The 18,706-nt window shown below is 43.2% G+C and overlaps 1 protein-coding gene across 4 annotated transcripts in view; it reads right to left on the reverse strand.

Moving 5' to 3' along the window:
- Nucleotides 1-2,056: 2,056 nt before the first annotated feature.
- The window catches only part of rptor (regulatory associated protein of MTOR, complex 1), a 195,400-nt gene continuing 178,750 nt past the window's right edge, over nt 2,057-18,706 (reverse strand). For 3 of the 4 annotated variants that reach the window (XM_084930272.1, XM_084930270.1, XM_084930271.1), the window contains exons 30-36: nt 16,966-17,013; nt 7,880-7,986; nt 6,674-6,801; nt 5,366-5,452; nt 5,168-5,284; nt 4,924-5,053; nt 2,057-4,274 (exon numbers count right to left, since the gene is read on the reverse strand). In XM_084930272.1, coding sequence (XP_084786398.1) covers nt 4,206-4,274; nt 4,924-5,053; nt 5,168-5,284; nt 5,366-5,452; nt 6,674-6,801; nt 7,880-7,986; nt 16,966-17,013 — 686 coding nt within the window. In that variant the 3' untranslated portion in view covers nt 2,057-4,205. The remainder of the gene's footprint in view (nt 4,275-4,923; nt 5,054-5,167; nt 5,285-5,365; nt 5,453-6,673; nt 6,802-7,879; nt 7,987-16,965; nt 17,014-18,706) is intronic. The other variant, XM_084930273.1, reaches the window with a different exon arrangement.

Below are 18,706 nucleotides of genomic sequence, written 5' to 3' on the forward strand. Positions count from 1 at the left end.
TTTATTAATCATCATCCCAGTAAAGACACAGCTGTTATTGTTACCATCACCACAAAACATGGTATTTTTAGACTTCTATCTATCTGCACAATTAAATTATGCAGTACTGGGTCTAAATTCATTTACAAATAATTAATGAAACTTTGAATAAACAGACTACGAAACAAGAGAAAGAAGGGCGGGGTGTAAATGATTATTAAAAAATTCATCCTTATTTAATGTTATCCTGAATTATTTATTTGAAAATTCATTTTTTCTAAACAGAGTATGAAATTGGATTTTTATTAATTAATTAAAACATTATTTAATTTATGCCCAAGTTGACTGATCTTTTCATAGTTCCTTTTTTAATTTGAAAGTTTTATTCATGGGCTTATAATGCTCTTAACTGCTCTGTATAAGAAAATTATTTGGGATTTACTGCATTTATTTTTAAATACATCAAATTAATTAATGTTTGCTTTAACTGTAGAATTCATCTTTATAAAAACGTACACTTTGTGGTCCTAACAGATCATGCCAACACACTCAATCACACACGAACGACCAAACCTAGTAAAGTAGGACAGAATGATTAATCCAGTGTTTTTCCAGCAGCTGTAGCATTTGGGTGATTTTGAATTCTCTGATTCAGCTGCTGAATTTGCTAAAAGCAGCTAACAGGATGTTGTGGGTAACGAGAGGTTAGCTGGGAGCCAAAAGTCCATCAGGGACTTTTCTTAAAGGATCTTGAGTGCCCATGGAGCTTTTTCAAGTTTCAAAGGTTCCTCCCATCACCCCCAACCAGTCACAGCAGATAGCTGCTCCTCCCTGATCCACAGGGTTGTTCCTGTTAAAAGGGAGTTTTTTGTTGCCACCGTCGCCAAAGGTCTTGCTCATAGGGGGTCACCTGATTGTTGGTGTTGTCTCTGTATTTTTGTTAAAAATCTTTTTAACAATAAAAAGCATATTGAGCCAACTGTTGTTGTGATTTGCCGCTATTTAAATACAATTGTATAGAAAAGAGAAAAAAATTGATGGCATCTCATCAGGGCGAAAGACCAACAGTTCACAGATGACTAAACATCCATCTCGGTGTGACGGATGTGATGAGCAAGACGTTTGGCCCATAGTGACAAAATAAAATGAACACCATGTTGTGTTCAATAAGACTTTAAATGAGACTGAACTTCAGTTAAATGTTTAATGAGGTCAAAAATAACACGTGCCAAGTGTCCCATTTTCTCACTTATATAATTATATAGAATTTGTATATATTATATAGGTCTATACAATTTACTATATAATCTTTTTGAAACCAGAGGTGTCGCCTCCTGCTGGCCAGTAGAATGTATGCAAGTTGTTAGTTTTTGGTGCAACTTTATAGAAATGCAATTTTAAATCATCCCATTCAACCAGTTTATGGTTTTTTAGAAGTAAAATTTACACAAACTTTGAAACAAGCTCAGGTGTTAAACATATGGTGATGCACTAAGTTGAGACAAAAGTTGTTTAAATGAATGAAATCTCAGAAACTCCAAGAAAACTAACAAAGCCAACATTAACATTAAACCTTCATACCTTCCCCTCCCCTAATCCGGTTTTATTTTGGTTTCAGTTTGAACCACTAGGAGATCTCGTCGGCTTTGAGTAGTACATAGATCGTTTTCTTACATATTTGTTTGAAACAGCTGAACCGATGCAGCTTCAGGATATGAGACAATGCACGTGTGGTGCATTGAGGCGTCCACGTGGTGCCGGGATTTCCCAACAAACCTAAAACAAAATATAACTCTAATAAACTAAGCAGTGGAGTTTTAAGATTTCTCTTTAATTTAGAAAAGCAAAGCAGATGTTCATGTTTTTCATAAAGTTTTCTTTGACTTCACAAAATTAATATAAATTCACACGAAACTAGAAATTAAAATAAGACAACAGACGCTTGTTTGTGAACAATTATTTATCATTTAGAAATTCATCCATAAAGGATATTCTCCTGTTTGTAGTGTGTTTCAGTAGAAACAGCTCAGCAACATCTGGAGGCTTCTTTGAATACACATTGAAGAACAAGACAAAACCCGGTGTTGTATTTGGTTTATTTCACTGATTTCATCTCCTGCTTTATGAACCACAGTCAGCAAAGCAGTCTGAAGTCACAGACACAAACCTGATTGTTTCACTTTTCCTTTCCTACTAAAGACTTTTTGTCCAGCTCTAAAATCTTAAAACTCAAAGCAGGATACTCAGAGATGAATGTGAGTGTGAGCTGAGGGCTTGGACCAGCTCAGTGACCGTGTGAGGGTGGAGACTGACGTGGTGACCGGACTGCATGTTGTGTGGTATGTTTGGTGTTCCCAGTTCACTTTCAGTCTACAAATCCACTCCGTCTGTGGGGGAAAAGCAAAAGCTCGGGAGGCGCGATGCAGATGGGAGGTGTGGCAGGAAAAGAGAGGGGGGAGCAGCCTTTGAATGCTAAAGCTCCCCCACCCGCCCCCCGAGGCCAAGGCGAACAAAGAAGAATTAAAAACATAGAAAAATACAAGAAAAAGACGAAAAAAAAAAAAGATTAAAAAGGCAAAGCTGCCTCAGAGGAGAGGCACGACGATGGTGATAACGCACAAAAAAAAAAAAAAAAAAAAGCTTTAGGAAAGAGCACCACATTGACGTCAGTTTTCATGATCTCTTGCTTGTGACTGACCTCACCTGCCTATCATGCTGCAGGGGGAGGAGGGGGCTGACGGAGGCTCGTGAAATACCTGAGCGAAATCTAGGGGGCTGACTAAAACCTGATGCAGTGAGCAACAACAGGTGAGTCGGCGCTCTCTAAGCATGCGGCGCACTTTCGCTCCGTTACACATAATCAATCCAAAGAAGTCTGCAATAAAAGCAAAATAAGAGCTCAAATGAAACCCTGCAGCGGGGGTTCATCAAAGAAAAAGAAAAAGGATCTGAATGAAGACAAAGCTGCGCCTGATTGGTTTAAATTAACAAGAAGCTTTACTTCTATTTGTATTTTCCAGAAGCCATAAAAATGAACAGTTTTTTGAGGGCTTGTTTCACCCTCAGGTAAACCAATAAAACCGCCATCTTTACTGTGACAGCAGGTAAAGATGGCACAGCCATACGATGAAGTCTAAAGGAAACTCGCTGTCGTGAATGGAAATGTGTGCGTTTGTATTGCTGTACTGTGGCAGCCTAACACCCCCCTCCAAATGGAAGTGTGTTTTTCTGTGGGAAACAGGAAGAGCTTGAGGCTGGATCGATCATGAGCAGTCTTATTGCTTTGCAGAGGCAGGTAGGTAGCTGCCGCGGTCTCCAGGTAGGACCAGGTACTTGGCTAGCTCTCCTCTCACTGTGCTAGATACAAGGGCATGCGTCATCCTAGTAACAAAGCAGGTTTAGCTAAAACAAACAAAACAAAAAGCACACCCCTCTGAGCCACAGCGAAGGGGACTGCATGGAAATGATGATTTTGTTTGGCACGCTGGGGCGAAGGAAGCGAGGAGGAGAACTGCAGAATGGGAGCAGGTGTCTTTTTGGGCAAGTCCAAGGCTATGAGAGCCCGCTGTGGGCAGGGCACATCTGTGCTATAATTCCTTCTAACACTCACAAAAACAAACTCGTCACGTCTGCCGGCTTGACGTTTTCAGGGAACAGTAATCACAATCCACCTTTCCGGGGTCCGTCCTTCCAAGCGGCAGGTGCTGCGAAGTCATCCTGCATCCTCTGCCAGTTTACGCACACGCACCGGGGTTCGGTGGCGTGGTGAGTTCATGTTTCCTGCACCGGTTAATGTGTTTTAACAGTGTGTGCGTGCTGTCCTCTCTCGCCACATCTGGATTGGGTCAGAGTTTGTTCAGGTAGTGATGCTCGCTGTGTGGCGAGGAGAGGCCCCCGGTGATCGACAGGTACCACTTTTTTTTTCTTTTTTAAAATAGAACCTCTCTTCTTCTGTAGATGCTATTTAAATATACACACTCAGCACAGCCAAGTCTACAATCATTAGCTTCATAATAAGAATATGAATAAACAATGATAATATAATATATATAGAGAGTCGTCTGTAGCATGAGTTTTCGTCAGCAGCCATCACTAAAACATTCAGGGTGGTAATTGCATATGTACACGAAAAACAAAAAAGAACGTCATTTACATCCCGGTGCTTGAGGCTCAGGGTCACAATTCATGTGTGTTGATGGGGAGGAGAGGTGATGGATGCTGGTGTGTTATCTGAGCCTCTTCTCTGCCGAGTAGATGGACATGTAGTAGTCGTTGCTGCCTACCGCCAAGTGAGGCTGCAGGGAGACGGAGAGAAAAGACAGGGGAGGTTACTTGGTAACTTTTTAACTTAAATTTTAACTTGGTAACTTCTTTTAACGAGAAGTTGGTAACCAACCTAGAGAGTCAGTGTTGTCCAGTTTCGGACATTAGCATTCATTCGCCGTCATGTTTCTGACTAACTGCGAGCCCAATAGTCACCTCCCACCGCTCCAGAGAAGAATACCTGACTCTGTGTACACCAGCTAACTTTGATGTGGAGCTGGTGGTGGAGGTTTGTCACTAAAGGAGGTAACAACTGTGACTGGAGGCACATTTAATGAGCTCTGAGTAAGAAAACCAAAGAAATGAGCTAAACAAGTGATATTTCTCTTTGGGTTCAATGTGACAAGGAACATCTTTCACAATTTGCATAATTGTTTGATATAAAATTGATGAGTGCTGTTTTAAAATGAAGACTGAATTGCAGATTAAATGCTGTGGCTAAGTACCTCTAAAGGAAAGCTCACTCGAACATTTCCACTTTAGGATGCATTGTTTTTTAAATTTCACTAAATTTCAAAGAGAGATATTAGATTGTTTTAATAACATTTATGTGTCAGGTACAGGTGTTAGCTTAACACAACAACAAAGACGATACAGATACACGTTGAGCTCTAGTTTTACCCAGTGAGGATGGAAGGCTAAACAGCTGATGGCACCGATCCTTTGTCCCATGAAACCGTCATAGTACTTAATGTTGCTGATCACGTCGCCGTTTGCATTGTAGACCGCTATGAACTGGTTCATCGATCCACTGGAAGGTCGACAGTGAAACACAGAAGAGTCACACACGTGCATTTAGGCATTTACTTGAGGAAAAAGCATCTGATTTTCTGGGTTTGACCCAACGTCAAGCAAACCAACTCACCAGGCGAACAGGTTGGCCTGTGGGTGGATGTCTAGAGCCGTTAAGCCTTTCACCGTCTGTAGCACATTGATGGACTCCGGCATCCGTGGCTCAAAGAACCGCACATCTCCGTTAACACTGACGGGATAATCAGAGTCAGTACAAGCAAGAAAACATTCAAGTTAGTGTCTGTGAGTCTGAGCAGGTGAAAGAGGATACCTGACGCTGATGATGTGCCCGTCTGTCTCCTTCTGTAGATGAGCTTTTACCACCCAGGCTCCGTGCTCCCTGTAGGTCATCACACGACTGCAGAGACACAACAAGCGTCAGTTAACTACGCTACAAGTGACATCAAGTCAAAACAAACCATTTAAAAAATATGTCTTTTGGTACATTTAGTGGTATTTTCACCACCAACAGGAGAGCCTCTAGTGTCTGATCATCCATGGGTGCAGTGAGGCCGAAAATATCTGCTACTCACTGTGTTTTGATTGACTGACTCACTGCTTTGGGCTAACTGGGTGTGAAAAAGCCCTGAAGAATTAAATGATTGCAGCAGAAGCGAGAATAAAAACACGTGTCTATCACACGAAGGAGCTTTTCTTGAAGCTTCATCCAGCAACACTTTAAACGCCGTTACAGTCGTTTAAATTTCTTTCTTTCCTTAATTAAAAGCAAATCAAGTAATGTGACTAAACGATCTGGCTGTACAGTAAAGCTGGGTGCACATTCAGTAGAAAGGCTCTCATCTGACCGCTGATTTAACTGGGTGGTGACTTTCTTCTTGGGTAACCAGTGTGGTATTAAAAAAAAACAAAAACTGAAGATAAATCCTGCCGCTCTACATGTAACGAGGATGACACACCACTGGGTGGCAGAGTGGCATCACGGTGGGGGAAAAACAGTCTTTCTGATTTCATTTTGTATGACCATCTTCTTGGAGCTGAGCGGCGCTCGAATTACCGAATAAGTAAAGAAACACTTTACAGTCGGAGCACAGATGTGCCAGAACGAGCGCCTGATCTGTCTAACGCCGAATTTTAAGGACTCTTTTCTCCAAGCACTGAAAAAAGAAGCTTCTCTATACAAAACCCCATTTCCTAAGACCGAGTCCAACCATCAGCTCTGGACTGATCAACATGGGGAGGCAACAGTTGCTGAAAGATGTAACTCCCAGCCTGAAGGGGAACTATTAAATTAGCTTCATTTAAAGATTTATGGGCCACTTCATGTTTTAACTGCCTTGTTTTCCCCCTCAGGGGCTGAAATTAAAATAATGTTTAACCAAGCTGGGGGCACGGGGTCCATTAAAGGATGAGGCAACCCCAAAGGGAGATTTATGGCACACTACATACAATAAATATAGATTAGAGAAGTGAATAATGCACGAGTCTGGAGTAGGAGAAACTGCCATGTGTGTTCTTCAGTGAAATTAAATAACGTTGAGACAGTAAAATAAAACCGTGCTGAGAAATCATAAATTTGAAAGTGATTTAATGTGATGAGAAAGTGATGATGGGAGGCTACCATTCATTGGGGCCCATCCTCCGATCGAAGACCCGCACAGACCCGTCACCCAGACCGGCAACGATCAGCGAACGCTGGGAGTCGCAGGAGAGGCTGGTCACACAGCTGTCCGCTCCTGTTGGGATGTCCTGGCGCACGAACACACACACACAAGAACACACACAAATCCTCTTGTTAAGGTCTGTAAAGATAACGCTCATTTCACATTAAACCTCCTTTAAAATCATCAATCATGTGCTCTGTTGGCTCATTTGAAGCTGGTCCCAGCATCAATATGCAGCCATAGGCGAGACTGGGGCCATTTGTACTTGTATTAAGTCCATCCATCATGACAATGATTAGCACACCGAGGTCCATTAGATGTGTAAAAACAAGGAGAAAAGAAAGAAACCACACTAACGGTACTGGCTCTGCCTCACACTTCCATTACTTTGCCCAAACAGACAGCAGCAGCAGCAGCAGCAGAGAGCTCCGTGAACACATTAAGTTTTAATGTGAAACGCCTCAAAAACAGGGTTGTTTTCATGTTTTAGCACCAAGAAAGTAATCTGAGTTATTCCTGATGAATATTACAGCTTAAATCTAAAATTCCACCAAAATGGAAGCGGCCTCGTTTGGGAAAAGTTGAAAGCTAGACTCAAAATCCTGCTAAAGGATCATTTTGTATTGTCAACGAATCGTGAAAGGACCAAAGTGTGATTTTTGGATACACAGAAGATCTGATGTAAAGTGTTGACGTTTAGATTACAACAACTGCGCTCTGTAGAGGTCGCCACAGCGAATCATCTGCTTCCATCTCACTCTGTCCCTAACATGCAGCTCTGTCACACCAGCCCTCTGCATGTCCTCCTTCACTACATCCCTGAACCTCCTCTGCTGTCTCCCTCTTTTCCTTTGATGTTTAGATTTATGACAAATGGCAATAAAAGTCTCGTTAAGATTGAAATTCTACTTAGAAACATGAAACCTGCAAGTCTCAAATTTTCTGAAACTACTTTCCAGAGACACGAAGGTGATCAATAGCACAGAGGAATAAACTAAATCAGATGAAGGTCACGGCAATGATTTAGGAACTAGAAGGAGGGCAGAGAGTCACACTTGACTGACACAGACCAACAGATTCTCCATTTGCCCTCGGGTCACTCTTTTACCCGATTTTATAAAACTAATGAAGAGAAACACAAAGCAGTGAGGTGTGCCGAGTACCTGGACCTTCATTTCTCTGTCAGTGTCCCAGATCCTGACGACTCGGACGTCTCCAGACGTCATGAGGAACCCCGTCTCCTGCTCCCAGTCCACGACCATACCTGCTCCTACAAACACAGGACGACACAGCGACACTTACAACAAGCACAAATGGGACTGTGCGCTCGATACGAAGCACACACCAGGATTATTTATTGTTTTCAAAACAACAGGAGGTGGCTTTTAATCACAATTACACGAACAGCATAAGAATAATTTGCACACAATCTGCGAGCTGCAGTTTGAATTTGATGTTTTTTAAATTTCATTTAAAAAGGGACCTTCACAAACACTTATAAACACAGCTGCTAAACACACAGAACATGTGCTGATCCCAGTAATACACAGCCCACGCAATCTGTCGGAGGTTTCAGGAGGCTCACGCTGACACATGTACCAAGTCAAATGAAAGATTAGTGCGGCAGGCTCCTGCACCAGTGCGTCACTAATAAATACAACAGAAAGGAACAATCAAAGAATGAGCAAAAACCCTGCTGTCTGCAGAGTGTAAAGGTGCAAAAGAAATGTTTTTGCAGTAAAACTCGGACCATTAAAACCAAGTCATTCCCGAGTGTACAAAGGCGCACTTCATGCAGACTGAAGCATTGTTTAGCATTTAGCATCCTCCCTGTCAGGACGACCACTGGGAGATGCAAACACTGACCCTGGAACTGCGCCTGTCAGCAGATTCCGGCTTTGATGAGTCAAATGGCACTCGAGCGAAAAAGTGAGGAAGGAAGAAGCTGAAGACAGCAGGACTCTTCGTATGCTGGCAGTCACAGCAGGAATCAAGTGAACAGTGCAGCACAAGCTGTGCTGGCTCAGGAACGTCTGCGGAGGGAAGCTAACTGCAGCCGACAGCACGCTCCACGATGAGCGGCTAGGGTGTGACCGTTTCAGCGACCTTCCTCCACACGGCCACGGGTCAACTGGTCAATTATGGTCTCTAGTTTTTGACACTATTTATTTGAACAATTCAACAAACTGAACAGCAAATAAATGCCTCCTCCTTTTCTTTACTGCTGTTAGTCAGTTTAAACCCTTTAACCCAAGTTTGAATGGGAGTGTGAGGATGAATGGGGCGACGGACTGGTGACATGACCAGAGTGTACCCGCTGTTTTGCTCTATGGCAGCTGGGATAGGCTCCAGCGACTGAACTGAATCAGCGATTAAGAAAACAGATGTAGGGGACTTAACACGAATTTGTGCTAATACTCTAAAATTGTTTTTAGGAAAAACAGGAGGGCTCTCGTGGAGGAAAATGATTTTCCGAAACTTTCCAGCAGGCTTAGTAAATATGAACTTTTAACCCTTCTATTTTTTGTTCATGTCAGTTTGTTTGCATCCCCATAAAACACGTTCACCAGCCATTTTATACCTGTTCAACTGCTCATTAACATAAATCTCTAACCAGCCAATCACAAGGTAGCAGCTCAGCGCACTTAGACATGTAGGCACGGTGAAGATTATCTACTAAAATTCAAATGAACCATTAGAGCGGAAAAGAAAGGTGATTTAAATGATTTTGAATGTCATTGAATGGTTGCTGGTGCCAGCTGGGCTGGTCTGAGTATTTCAGAAACTGCTGATGTGCTGGGATTTTCCAATAAAACCATCTCCAGGGTTCACAGAATGGCCAGAAAGAGGAAAGACACCCAGTGAGTGCTCGTTCTCTGGGTGAAAATACCTTGTTGATTCCAGACAGCTTGAAGCTGACAGGAAGTCTACAGTAACCATGTGCTGACCACGTCCATCGCTTTATGACTGTTAATAGCTTCCACAGTCACCAATAGAGGCAGCATGGTGGCACAGGTGTTAGCACTGTTGCCTCACAGCATTAAGGTCCACCATCAGGGCGGGTTCTTCCTGTGTGGAGTTTGCATGTACTCAAGCTTCCTCCCACAGTCCAAAGACATGCAGTTAGTGGGGATAGGTTAACTGGAAACTCAAAATTGCCCAGAGGTGTGAATGTGAGAGCAAATGGTCGTCTGCGTCTACGTGTTAGCCCTGCAACAGACTGGCGACCTGTCCAGGGTGTACCCTGCCTCTCGCCCCAAGACAGCTGGGATAGGCTCCAGCCCCCCCGCGACCCTGGAAAGGATAAGCAGCAGAGAGTGGATGGATGGAGTCACCAATAGAGCAACTTCATGATGTGGTGTAACAGGAGAGCAGGATGTGCGGCTGACGAATCTGGAGCAAGTGCATGATGCTGTCATGTCAACACGAGCCAAAGTCTCTAAAGAAAAGGCAAAAGAGGGTCCAACGTGGTACAGTGAGACGTACCTAATAAAGTGGCTGATGAGTGTAGTTACAAGCCAACTTTGTGTGTATAGTCAGGGTTCAGCACCCCTCCAGGTCTAAGCTGACCCCCCTGCTGGTCCTATGATCCAGATATCTTTATTTGGCTAACGATCCCTCGGCTGCTCCCATTCGCTGCTCTTCACACTGCAGTCTGACCTGCCTTTGAGTAAAGCAGCAACACTAATATTTGCCTCTGGCAAGCAAAATTAATCCAGAACAACCACTAAAATATCTGCGTTCATAAAACAACAAACAAACAAAAGCCAATACTTTCAAAGGTGTTCATTTAGCCATAATTCAAATGTAACAGCAAAGCCACTTAAATGCTACAAACTGTTTACTGTCAAGAATAAGACAGATAAATAATTAAGCAAATGCCTATTGAGACAAGTGCAGAATATTCATAATTTACTGAAATGATCCACTGAAGGCAGGAGTGTAATTTCAGCTTTATCGCTGCACACAGTAATTCTGCCTCTCTCGCTTTCTGTCGCAGGAAACCCGGACCAGTAATAACCTTTTTTTTTGTGTTGGAGAAAATGAGCAGGAGCTCGATCGGCTGACCGTACAGTGAAAACAGAGAAGTTGCAGCTTCTGGCTTTAAACTATGAGTTAACATGCTTGATAGTGGCTGCACAGTTTTAAAGGGCAAAGCTAGCGGCATGCTATAATAGCAAATGGTAGACAGATGAAAGTCACATGATTCTGAGAGTATTAACCTGAACAGACCTCTGACATCAATCGTCTGGACGACAGACTGGAAGCAAATCTTTTCTATCAAACGGCTCTGGATTAACACACGTAACAGGTTTTATGCATATTACATGTGCAAGACCTTCAAACATTTTTCGGAGGCTTTTCTGCCTTCAGTAAAAGCCAAAATGACAGGAAATGATGGGCGAGACAGACAGGAAATGAGAGGTTACAAAGGTCACGGGGCAAATTAAAGTAAGGAAGGTTATTCTATTAAACCACAATGAGGGTGCACACAAGCTACTTGATTCTCTGTACATATACAGTACGTGTCACTGCACATTGTCTGTGTTGTGTTAAAAGCTAAAGCCTGTGTGTTTTCCATTTTAATTCACGTAATTTTCAAAGTACATAATGCATCTTTTTTTCATTTTAGTAAACAGAATAAATACTCTTAGCTCACTTTGATAACCTTGGCGCAGATGGAGAAATGCATTTCCTACAAGCCAGAGTGCAGACGCTCTAATGGAGGGTTGAATGGTGGAGGAGAAGAAATAATGGGGCAGGTAGCAAAACACACATTAAAAACACACTCCATCTCTCTCCCCCTTTCTTGCAGGAGTGCTTTCACCACAGACGTTACAGAAACAGCCTCCTTTCTGTCCTCTTGAAACTCATCACACCAAGCTTCATTTCCTCCTGTTCCTCCTCCTTTCTCTCTGAGTCACTTCCTCCTCCTGTTTTTACACAATCAATAGCCATCTCCAGCTCACCCACCTGTGTCAGCACCTTGCTTCATACATTCATCTAATTTTTTTTAACACTGCTTATTTTTATTCTAATTTGCTTCCTTTGCAAAACGAAGTGTAGATGGAAAGAGAAGAAGCTATTTTCTTTGCCCTTCCTAAACCTTGTTGAAGAGTGAACACGTTAATTATTAGACATCTCCTCCAGCTGATCTCGAATCAGTCGTGACTGAGCTTCCGCTGCTGTGTCACAATACCGCTCGACTTCTCTTACACTGTCAGGAAAACCCAAGCCCCGTGCGGTGGCTTCAAATCAAAGCGTGACGTCACCCGGCCCGCTCGGGCGTCACGCTGCCGGTGTGCCTTGGCACATGTTGGGGAATAGCATGCAGGGGAAACCGCTTCACAAGACTGTGCTCTGTCAGTGGCACGCTCACAATCGCGCGCGGGCTTCTCACGCTGTGAAAAGGAGGAGGCGGCATTCCCTTTGAGGCTGACAGACTGGTAATGAGGAAATCTGGGTTACAATGAGTGGAGGGGAGAAGGGAAGATTCCCCAGTGCACTGAAGTGTGTGCAGGAGGAAACGCACATCAGCAAACTTTCCCAAAGATTTACATACAGCTCATCAACGCCTTTCTCTGTGTGCTCTCACAATAAGAAATTCTTTGGGCCAGTGGTTCTCAAAGTCAGGGGAAAACTGGAGTCAAATAAAATGATGCACAGATCTGCTTTTCCTGCAAAGCATTAAAGGACTGCCGGGCAGAACTAAAGCATATAGTGATTCGAAAACAAACGTCATTACAAATTAAACAGATGACGAGCAAAATATTAACTGCTTTCACCCTTTATTAGTTTCATCATTTGTTTCGGTAATGACACAAAATGAAGTTGGTAATGTTTGGCAAACGTTGCTTTTGGGAATGTCAAACTCAGGCTGCACTCCTGGCAAGTCAGCTGATTGCAGTGTTTACCACATTACCTCTGGTACTGCTCACAGGGAATAAGCTATTCGACTTCCTTCAGCCTGCCTATAGCTGCTGTGAATCTGCCAGCTGTGTCACAGCACACCTCCACCCCAGTGCCACCTTTTCACACTGCGTCTAACTTGATCAGTGTCCTACCTGTTGGCACCGCAGCCTTTTACGCTTTTAGGTGCATTCACGTGGAAGGCAGAGTCCCTGACCAGAGTCACAGCCCCAAATCAGAAATATTCCATACAGATGCTGACTGAAGTCTGATAATAAGGCTGAGTTTGAAATTGTATTTCTTGTCTCAGGGATCTGAAACACGATGCTCCTTGAACACAGCCTTTGTGACTTTCTTCTGAAGATTTCCTTTCTTAACTCTGTCTATGTGAAACAAAAGTCACAATTTCTATGCATCATGCGTTAATGACTTAACTCTTTTTAGTTAACTTTCTGGGCAAAGTGACAAAGCGCAAACTTCCCAGATGTTCCACTGACTTGATGACTAAAAGAAGCTGATTAAAAGAAATATGGCTGACTTGTTGCTTCTGTTACATTCTAGAAAAGAAAGAGGATCAGAAGAGATAAAGGAACACTTTTTGAATTAAAATCAATGCCCAAAATAGCAGTGAAGCAGTGTGCAGCCCCCATTCACCCCCGCTGGAGCTGATGCTTCAGCCCTAATTAAGATATATTAAGCTTGAGACGCTCGAAGAACATTTAGCTGTACGCCTGCTTGCAGTCTCGTTTATCTCTCCATCTCTCTGCCTCTCTACCCAGGTGCTCCTCTCGCTAACTTCTCGCTTCCTCTATCTTTCCCGCGTTAGCTCTTCCCTTCTGTCCCACTTCAAGCGGCTAAATTCTCCCTGACAGCTGTCAAAAAACTTCACTTTGTGTTCAGAGGGTCACAGATCTGAAACCTTAAACCAAACCTTTCAGTTCTGTCTCTTGCAGACAACACTCAGCTGCTCAAAACGGGATATCATCCTGCCTTAGAGGGAACCTTTGTGGGCCTGAGCGGGTCTTAGTTACCCACACAGAAATCAATGTGGACATGGAGAATTGAGTTGTGAGAAGGAAGAAGCTGGCAAAAAGGAGTGTGGGCAATGTTTCCTCAGCTGGAAATCTGACCATGTTACAGAGGTGGAGGCATAGATAGCTTCCAGGTACAATCTCTCTTTAAATCTGGTATTTCGCCCTCTCTGCTTGAGTCCTCCCCAGTCAAAAACAGCACTGATATTGTTAGCAGATGGCCTTTCCCTTGCTGAATCTTTAACTGGGCAAAAAAAGCTAGTTTAACACCAGTAACAGCCAGCAGGCTTGTGGTGGATCATCACTGCTCCGGCACCAGTTTGCCAAGAAAATCCCCAATTTGTGATATTTATCTATTCCTTTGCATAAATATCTTTGATTCACTCCCATCTTTCCTCTCCGGAGAAGACGCCTTCCTCTGACTTCTTATTCTGCACCATTATCTCCAGTGATGGCCTAACTATCCCACACACTGCAGCTCATTAAAACTGGCGCTGAGGCCTTCCTGCTTCTTCTCTCCCTCAGCGTTTTTCAATCTCCTCACTTTATCCTGTTTGCTTTGAAAAGGTCTTCCAGGATTCTGGTAATAAACCTCCAAGATTACTGGGAACTTACCCAGCACGCGCGTGCCTCTGATAGACAATGATGTCACGATACGGGAGCGTTCTGACAGGCAGGGAGACTTCCCCACTTTGGCATTTGGTTAACCTTTGAAAGAGCTCTGACCTGCTTGGCTGACACAGACCTCCTGAAATGAGCTCTAAGCGGCCGACATTATCACCTGTTGATCTGATTATTGGGGAGAGGAGACTAGCACAAAGTTCTCACGCCATTTTAAATAACTTAAGGAAATGGGTTCTGATCCAGGATTGCTGCTGGAGGTCTCACAGGCAGGAATATCTTCCTGATTCACCTCCCAGTGGCTGCTTTTCTAAACTCCGGCACCCAATCAGCTGTAGAAGATGATGTAGTTTACTTTGACTGCCACAGCAGCCTTGGCAGGAGGCGTCAGATCCTGAATATAAACACTGGCTTTACATTTAAAAAATAATAATATATATATTAGGAATTTTATATCAAACGTTATACATTTTTAGAATACTGCCGTGACAATAATCTCTTTAGCTTTTTATTATGTAGTTTCTTAAAATGTGTTACCTACAAAACAGTGAAATCTGTGATGTGCGTTTATGTAAAAGCTGCAGACAAAAACCCTGCAGCCTTTTGTATCACTGCAACTTCACACAAGGTTCTGGAGGCCTGATGTTAACAAGGTCCCAGGCAGCAAGGCTGAATGTAAAGCAGGACACAAAGCGTGTCTCCATAAAACCAAAGAAGAGAGGTCAGCCCTGCTTCTGCTCATGCACAGGAAAAGGGACAAAGAGAACGATGATTAAAGAGGAGAAAAAAAGAAACAAACCTAATGGCATTAAAAGGAATAAAAATAAAACACAGGACAAAGCTGTGTTGTAACATATTGAAATTATATGGATCAGAACTTAATTAGATCGGCTCTCAGTCTAATCTGCAGAGATGTGACGTTTGTTCGCTTCAGTCCATCTAACCCCAGAACAAACACTGATTAGAAATTTCTGGTTTGCTCTCTCTGTGCTTCCTTTCAGCCTTAAATAAACACGAGCATGACCTTATTTTCAAGTCATCTCCAACTTTTCTTTCCTTATTTTCTCTCCATCTATCCTGTCTTCCAATCTTCTCCTCTGCCATCCGCCTACTTATCCACCCCTTTTAACCCCTGTCTGACCTTCCCTCTTAAGAATTCTCCCATTTTTACCTAGAAACCTTATCCCTCTTGTTTTCTGCACAAAGCTCTACCTCCAGCGACAGCCTCTGCATACTAATGCAGCTGCAGAAGCTGCAGGAATAACTTCTCAGAGCCAGTTGCCAGCCGCAGTCCTGTAATTCCACTGTTTCCTCTGAAGTTTAACAGGCTGAACCCTCCAGTGAGACAGACATAGTCCCAATTAAACACCGACACCCATGAGACCAGATTCAATTTGTGTGTGTGCATGGTTTTTTTTTTAAATAAATGAAAGAAGCTGTTTGAGGTGACGATGAAGAGTGACTGGAGACTATGCAACTGTGTAAAAGTATTATTTTACATGCTGAGTTAATCAAATACCCATTTGCAAATGTGCCTGCAACTGAGTGTTCGGTACAAGGATCCCATAATTTAAAAGCTGAATAACTAGCCAAGTCAAAGCGGTGTGCGTGTGGCTGAAGTTATGATGCATGGGTTTAAGGATGATCTTTTTTTGCAGTTCCTCACAATCTAAAGAAGCCAAACAATATTTCCACAGAGATTACTTTTTGGGGTTACAGTTTCAATATAATCAGATCACAGCTAATGTGTCTCCTGCAGTGTGTATACACTTTGAGGATGTTTGCATATATCCCAGCAAACCATTCCAGTGTATTTAGAGAGTGTTATGTTACTAAAAATGAAGCTTACTGCTAACAAAGAACCAACATGTCTAAAGCTAATCAGCCATTTTTCATTGATTTTTGCCTTGGTCATGGAGATTTAGTTCAATTTTTTAGCATAATACCATTTAGACATGAAGTTCATATGGTCACACGCCATTTACATGTCCTGCAGCTTTTTAAACTTTCATGACTGGTTAGTTTTAAAGATTAGGGCGGTTAGTTAGCCAGCTAAATATAGCTGCAAGAATCTCCCAGTGTTTACTTGCAAAGTGGGTCAAATGTGTCGGTTCTGATTGTTTAAGCAGTGGCTGATTTTTAACTGCTCATTTAACATCTGCATAATTATCTGTTTAGGTAACACTGGCTTATTTACACTGATATTGCTTGACATGCACTGCCTCTGAAAACCAGAATCTTTTATTGCAAAAGACTCAAGTGCAGACAGCTGCTACAATCTGACATTCATTAAACCGTCGCTGGCTAGAAGAACAGAAATCTGCTTTCTCACTTTTGTCTGAAATTGAGGAAAAACTGTAGGTTTGTAAATAACAACCTGATTTAAAGGTTAAAGAAGGTAGGAATTAAGAGTTTTTGATATCAACTTTAAAAAGGTTGTGCTGGCCTTCTGAAGAGGACATGTCTGTGCTAGTGGAAGTTTTTTCTTCATGGAGCGTGCTCTGAACTTGGGTTGACTGTCAGGGATGGAGTAATGAAACATCACCAGACAGGTGAATGAATGAAGCGTGCTGGTAGTGGTCAGGGGAATAAAGGAAATTTCTAAATGAAAGGCACACCCTTGGCTGTTTAGTGCAGCACATGTGCTTTAGTAGTGAGGGAAAATAGAAGGGAAATGCAACACTCACCTCCTTGCTTACTCCTGTCAAGATAGATGGAGACCCTTCTGGCCAGACCTGCGAGCAGGGGGAAGAGGAGCGTATGGAGGAAGGAAGGGAAGATGGAGAAGGGGGGGAGGGGGAGGAGAGCAGGAACGTAACAAAGCAAGCAACAAATTAGCAAGAACCCCTGTGCATGCTAACCCAAACATCCACACACACCTAACAGAGCTGTAATACCCATGAAGTGACGGTAGGTGCTCCTCGCCACTTCATGGGTATTACTCTACATGCACTTGAAGAGCAGAGGGATGAACAAGGCTGCTGCTTCCCAGCGTGGTAACTCCCAAATGACAAACAGCGGCACGTCAACACCAAAGAGCGGAAGGAGATTTGAGCCGAGCTGCCACCTCTGCATTACAAACTGCGTCCCCAGCATCCGAACCTGCAGGACGCAGAATCTAAGATCCCTTCACCACAGCGTTAAAAAGCAGGCAGGGTGGAGCTGAGTGTGCATCAGTTTGTGGCTGGTCTATAACAAAAACAACACCTGGAAATAATGAAGGTGCACAAATATATATGGATTCTTATGGAGACTTGTTGCTTCGGTCTTGCTGCCTTGTTCAGCCTCTCTCTCTCGGGGGGGGGGAGACCCACAAAACAATATCAAAGACCCAGCAAAATAACAAAAAGCCAGACAGTCCACAGAGATGGATCATTGATGAAAAACAACACAGGAGCGTGTTATTGGACGATGGGAGGGGGGGCGGGTTGAGTGAGGACAGGTCCTGCTGGTACTCTCGTGTGAGTGTGTGTTTGTCTGGCAGCATCTCCTTGAGAAATGCTCAGTCTTGTTGCAACTGCCTACAGAGGTAGAGCAGGATTTTGGCAGCGAGAAGACAGACTTGTGTAATATTTCATTGGGTTTTACATTATTAATGCAGCTGAGGCAACGCTAAAAATCTTAAAAATTCTAAACACAGCGTTATTGTACTCAATCTGAAAGACGTTCCAAGCAATGGTAATAACTCAGAACTGAATACTGGGCCAGGAGGTGGTGGGAGTGAATGCACCAGGGAAAGCAGAGTCTGCGTGAGATTGCCGAGGTTTCTGAGATCTACTGCCAAGTTCATTTTTATTTTTTTACATTTTGGAGCACAACAAGCCAAAGCTGGATTCTTCAGTAAAACTTTTTCAAGCGAGGTCTCATCTGAGTGGCTGCTTATATTAAAACTGATGCCTTCACTAGGTTCTGAATACAGACTGCAAAACAGTGAACTGTCACCGACGACACATCCAGGATAACAAGCACACCATTAAATGTTAAAGTTTCAGAGAAAACATGGCTGTGGCTCGCTGTCGGAGAGTCCTCCGCGGAGGGAGAGCTTCTCAGGGCGGTTCGTGTCGTGAGAGTCAGGCAGAGACCGGTGTTAGTTAAGTGTGTCTCCTCCCTGCAGGTCCCCGCAGAGCTCTGGTGACTCTGTGGCTCGGTAATGACGGAAACACGTACGTGCACACGGCATGAGGTCCACACCTCTGCACAGATATGCAGTCAGACACTGAATCAGCCAGTCACTCAATCTGACAGCTCTGCTCTGGCTGCTGCCAATTAGCCAAACACGGTGCCACATCTCATATGGGACACGCTCTTATTAAAAAAACAAAAAAAACCCCATTAAATTTGCCTACTTCTGCGCTCGTGCTAAAGTGCACCATTTTAATACGGATGGATGAGCGCTACGTATGTAATCGCTGCATTTATCACACAGGT

Source organism: Perissodus microlepis, chromosome 6 (assembly GCF_051167445.1).
Source record: "Perissodus microlepis isolate ML-2025 ecotype Zambia chromosome 6, ASM5116744v1, whole genome shotgun sequence".
NCBI classification, from domain to species: Eukaryota; Metazoa; Chordata; class Actinopteri; order Cichliformes; family Cichlidae; genus Perissodus; species Perissodus microlepis.